Source organism: Lepidochelys olivacea, assembly GCF_965140295.1.
Source record: "Lepidochelys olivacea isolate rLepOli2 genome assembly, chromosome: 1".
NCBI lineage: Eukaryota > Metazoa > Chordata > Testudines > Cheloniidae > Lepidochelys > Lepidochelys olivacea.
This window is the reverse complement of record NC_140411.1, coordinates 351,439,218-351,444,812: the sequence shown is the minus strand read 5'-3', so window position 1 is coordinate 351,444,812 and position 5,595 is coordinate 351,439,218. Positions and strand designations below refer to the sequence as shown.

At 43.9% G+C, this 5,595-nt stretch overlaps 1 protein-coding gene across 1 annotated transcript; it reads left to right on the top strand.

Moving 5' to 3' along the window:
• Positions 1-840: 840 nt before the first annotated feature.
• On the top strand, positions 841-3,130 carry LOC311532441 (feather keratin-like). Its single transcript, XM_084650907.1, has 2 exons — positions 841-895; positions 1,935-3,130. The coding sequence occupies exon 2, from the start codon at positions 1,956-1,958 to the stop codon at positions 2,376-2,378; it is 423 nt and encodes a 140-aa protein (XP_084507033.1). The 5' UTR covers positions 841-895; positions 1,935-1,955; the 3' UTR covers positions 2,379-3,130.
• Positions 3,131-5,595: the final 2,465 nt, after the last annotated feature.

The following is a 5,595-nucleotide window of genomic DNA, read 5'->3' as shown; positions in this document are numbered from 1 at the left end:
TAAGTCTGCTCAAGTGTAAAAACCTACCTCTGAGGCTAAACCTTCAAATACAGGGAGTTAAAGTGCATGGCAAGACTCTCGATGGTTGATCGTTGTTCACACTTAGATCAGAAGATGTTTCATCCAAAAGTTACCCCAAAAAACCACCGAAACAAAAGAAAACAAAAATCCAGAATGAGGCTCTCCAAAAGTTACTCTCAGGTTAGTGATTTATTTGGAAGCCATGAATGGTAAGTATCCAGTGGGGCTCAGGATATACAGGATAGTGTTTAGCATGAACAGTTCCAAATATTGGGGTTAGTTTCTGACTCTGCCAATCACAGACCCTGTCTGATCGTCACCTGAATGTGCCTCCGTTTCCCCCCATGGCAAACAGGTAGAATTGTAACGTGCAGGGTGGATTGTCTGAAGCTTCCTCTGATCTAAGCATTTCAAAGCACTTCACAAAACACACCTCGTCTTTTGTATGGCCAAAGAGGTGTATTATTAGAATAGTAGTAACTTTTTACTGGGATTAGATGTTCCAATATTGAAGATTAGATGCTGCTCAGAGTCACCTTGACATTCATTCTCATTGAAACGCCAATAAAGTCGACGGAATGGCAGGAGGAATGCATTTGGCCCATACCATTTGAAGATGAAAGAAAGATGCAGAGTGCAACGTGCATGTCACGCCCTCTGAGGCTCAGATTAACCTAATAATCACAACCCCTGAGGCAAACAGCTTCATCCAAAGGAGGATTTTGCAAGGTAATAAAGTTTGTTTGGTAACTAATTAGGACCTCCTCCACAAACGGCATCGCAGATCCTTCAGGCAGTCCTAGGAACTGTATAAAAGCACTCACTCAGGGCTCTTCTAAACACTTCTCCGTACTTCATCTCCTTGGTGAACAGGGTAAGTCCAATTCCACTAAACAGCTTTCGAACTCTAGAGATGGTAGATAGTAGGGGCTATTTTAATGTAAGGCTGAATCTTGCATTGACTCACTGTGATATTTATTAGGGATCAGGGTGTTCTTCCATAATTACCTTGTGTAGTGATTCAGTTACACGAGCTGGTGGATTCATGATTTGAGGTATTTTGGGAGCAACATATGCAATTGGGAAACACATTTCCTATTAGTTGGAAATAGATATAGGGCACTGAAATCTTTTCAGTAACTTTAGAAACTCATTTAGCCATTTTTCACTTAGTCATATTAGGAAGAAACTTTCCCAGGTTAGTCCAGAAAGGACCAATTCAGTGGTCTTTTACTTTCTTCTCAAGCAGCTGTTACTCCTCACTCTTCGAGACAGGAGAATGGATTAAGCTGACAAGTGGTGAGATCCAGTGTAGCAATTCTTGTGTTCTTCTCAGGCGAAATACCCATTGAAGGTGCTTCTCCTCAGATGATGTAATTTAGTGTCACTCCATGAAAGTCAGTGGACCTGAACCCCAGCTGAGGAGCTTGTCCTTAGTGATTTGTTTGGAGAAAAGTAAAGTTTTCTGTTCATTCATCAGCAAGTATTGCTGACTCACAAGCTTTGGAAACTCAAAGAACTACACTGTGATACCAGACTCAACTGGTTTGCATGTAGAGGTTAAATCTCAAATGAAAGCAAGTGATTACTATGATCCCAGCCATGTTATCTTTGAGAAATGTCTAAAATGGACACAGAATCCCAGGTGTCCAGCATGGAAATAGTGACACTTATTCCAGTCTGTGTTTTTCAGACAAAGCCATTGAGAGGGGCTCTAGGGGGTCGGTTGGGAGGGAAGTTTAGTGCGAGTGGACAGGAGGTGTAGAAAGAGGATATAGAAAGAAATACATGGCCATGAACACCGGGACTAAGGCCCCTCTTTCTTTCTCTCTTGAGCCACATTGAGCTTTGAAGCCTTTCTTCCACCAGCCCTTGTATCTTCTCTTTACTCTAATCCCGGTTGTGTGTTTCAGGTTTACCTCCATTCCACAAAGATGACTTTCTCCAGCCTCTGCTATCCAGACTGTGGAGTGGCCCGACCCAGTCCAGTCACTGGCAGCTGCAACGAGCCGTGCGTTAGGCAATGCCCTGACTCCGAAGTGGTGATCAGACCCTCACCGGTTGTTGTGACCCTCCCAGGACCAATTCTCAGCAATTTTCCTCAGCACACTGGAGTGGGAGCCATAGGAGCACCTGTGGTCGGACCCGGTTTTGGGGGCTCATTGGGTCATGGGGGATTGTACGGCTATGGAGGCCATTCTGGAGGATGGTATGGTTTAGGGGGATACGGTGGTTACGGTGGCCGTTACGGTTATGGGGGATTAGGTGGTTACCTGGGTGGTTATGGTTATGGGGGAATATGTGGTTCCGGGATATCTCGCCATAGATACCTCAGTGGAAGCTGTGGGCCATGCTAAAGCCACCAGGGATATTTGTGGAAGAAGGAAGAACCAGGAACTGAACAGGAAGATCCAGATTCACCCCTGACCTTTTGGGCATGGCTTTCAGAAGTGCTGTGCAAACATGGCTCCAGTTGAGCTCAGTGGGAGCTGTGTGTGCTCAGCACCATGGTCTGATAGCCCTGCTGCATTTCTAACGTTACGCTTTATGACTCTCCTGGCAATGCTTTCCCAGCCATGTGCTGATCCTCTTAGTCACATGTGGACTCATTCTGAATAACACACAGGCTGTTTACACTAACTCTGCAGTTTAAAGGAAATAGGGGCCTTAAGAGAGGCATCAGTTACATTTATTATCATTTTAAGTCCCTTGAGCGTGGGAAAAAGAGACCTTGCTGTGAAGGAGAATTAGACCCTGTCTGTTTTATCCTTTCCATCAATACGTATCCTTAGATTCTCGCTTTGACCTTCTCTGCACAGATGTTTATTTAACAAGCTGCATAGTCCTCTGCTTCTGTTTTGCTTTTCTCACATCCCACCGACTGAGGTTATAAAAGGAACTGAAAATGGTTGCAATGGGGACTTGTTTGTCAACCTCTGCAGCCGCAACAACAAAAAAGCACATCTTGTGTGAAATACGTCCCATTGAGGTGGGTGATGGTTCACAGCCTTTCTTGAAAAACTGAAAATATGTTCTTTCTGCTCTAGTATTTTTCCCGTACCTGTGTATTGCAAATGTCACTTGCATTAAAAACTCTGATGCATCATAATATCCGTCTTCTGGTTCTCCTTGTTCCTCCCTCTTTCTTTAAACATTGCCCTGGACAGAATTCATCCCTGAAGAGCCAGCAGCATCAGGCACTTCTCAAGAGGTAACTTTCTGAAGCCCTGGAGTGATAGGAGAATTCAGCCCTTGAAATAGTTTACAGCATTATGTGGGGATTCTGTACCGGGGTGGAGCTCCAACTTCCATTACCTGTTTTAACAAAGGAAAGTTAACTCTACCCCAAACGCCTTGAATGGCAGAGCAACTTTCAGGACAGGATGCCTTTCTTTCTAGAGCCCTTTGAAAGTCTGGCTCTTCACTAGAAAGCTCTTCCCAGTGCACTCCACAAATCACCCTCCCTGTTCTATGGAGCTTGCTTCCCCAGCATTTGGGTGTTTCAGCAGGGATTATTCATGCAGACGAATGCTGGGAAAACTTTACTAACCTCACTGTTTGTTATGGATGCTTTATGTGGAGTCCTCAAACCAAATCAAAATTCATTTCCATCACTATTGCTCCTCCAGGTGCTAAGGATGAATGTTTAAACCAATGTATTTCTGGAATGTCATTTGAGAGCATTTTGAATAATATAGTCTCCAAAAGAGGCTCTGCTGAAACATCATTATGGAGTCAGCAGCCCTTTTTTAGAATAATTCTCCTTTTTCCAGGACATTCTTCTCTTCTGCTCTGATGGAACCTCCAGTGACATGTAGCAAGTAGCATCCATCTCGGAAGCAGTCTTTTATGACAACCTAGTGAGAGGGGTACATTCAACCAGCTCTGCTCTTTGACACCAACTTTGCACTCACTTTGCAATGCTGGAGATGAGCTGACAAAATTTAGGGCAATGGGGCAAATATAGTTCAGCTTGACATTGACGTTTTGGATTTCATTGCACAACTAAAACTTCTTTTGACTCTTTGTCTGCATGTGTTCATCTACTGGCCAACAGCAAGGTCCACTCCTTGGGGAAATGACATGACCAAAGTTTGAGTTCAGAAGGATGTTGCAAACACAACTGATTGCCATAGTTCTGCCTACCTCAGTTCTGCCCTTATAAACAAACTACACTACACCACAGTCATATGCAGGAGTCATGAAAGACAATGGAGCAAATAATTAAGGAATCAATTTGCAGACACCTAGAAGATAATAAGGTGATAAGTAACAGCATGTATACCCCGAAGAAAGTTGTACAAACTGACTGTCAAGGCTGAGTCCCCACTCTGGCACTTTGAGTACAGAAGCTGCAGGCCCGCAAGGACTCTGAAAATTAATACTGGCCACTCCAGGCTTGTATTAAACTCCCAAGGTTACAGTTTTTCCCTGACTTTGGATTGGTGGATGCTGCCACCACCCAAACACAAAATCCCTTTGACAACCCAGGAAGGCGCACTTGGGAATTCCTTCCTGTGGGATACCCTCAAGCCTTTTCACTCGCCTCCTGGGAAGAGCTGAGAAAAAACAACAACAAGGAATTCAGCTGTTGCCACCAGCTAATTAAACAATATGTGCACAAACCTCTTAAGACACAAAAATACAATTATGTTGTTAAAAAAGGTAAATTTTATTAATAAAAAAAGAAGAAAATACATCTGGGAATTTAGGCTTTTGCTAGATTAGAAAAAAAACAACCACAGGGATTAAGCATCAAGAATAGCTTTCTTGAGGTCCAGCTTAAAGGTTAGAAGCAAAACAAAAGCACCTGGGGTTAGCACAGAGGCATCCAAAAGCCAAAAAGAAATAAAAGGGATAAACCTAATCTCCTCTTCCTAGACATTTCCTGATCTAATTACATATCTGGGGTTTTAGATGAATAGTTTCTAGATAAGATACTGATGATTTTTCATACCTGGCCCAAGCTTCTCACAGCATAACTGCCCCCTGTCTGCCTGTCCCCGAGAACAACAACAGACAGACAAAGGGGGAGTCTTGTTTCAATTTAAAAAAGTTCTAGCCTTCCCATTGGCTCTTTTGGCCCACTCACTTCCCTTTACCTATGCAAGGCAGTGAGCCATTTAACCCTTTCCAGGTAGTGCCATTAGAGAACAGCTTCTAAGAGGGATGTTACAGCTACTGGCTGGCTGGGTGTCCATAAAAGGGAGCTACACCCACCCCCATTCATTTATCACAGCTTGGGATTTCCAGTCCATTTTAAAAAAGGACCAATATGTATCAACAAAGAACAAAGACACTGTGTGTTGCATCTGCCCACAAGCAGATGACGGGGGGTGGAGGGGTGGAAGAGAGAGAGATAAAATGTTGCTTAGAATCATGGGAGTGTAATATTCAAGCATACTCTTGAAGGACAGTCCTGCCTCCAACTCCTCTCCCGAGACAAGGTCAAGCAGCCAGTCTGGAGGGGGAGTGGGGAAGGGATAGGAAACACTAAAGGGCCAAACAAATGCCTGTCCCTGACCGAAGCACAACCTTACCCCTCCCATTGGGATACAAAAGAGGTGATACTGA

Excerpts from the sequence above, each read along its gene's own strand:
- LOC311532441 (XM_084650907.1), top strand. The coding sequence starts at position 1,956 with ATGACTTTCTCCAGCCTCTGCTATCCAGACTGTGGAGTGGCCCGACCC.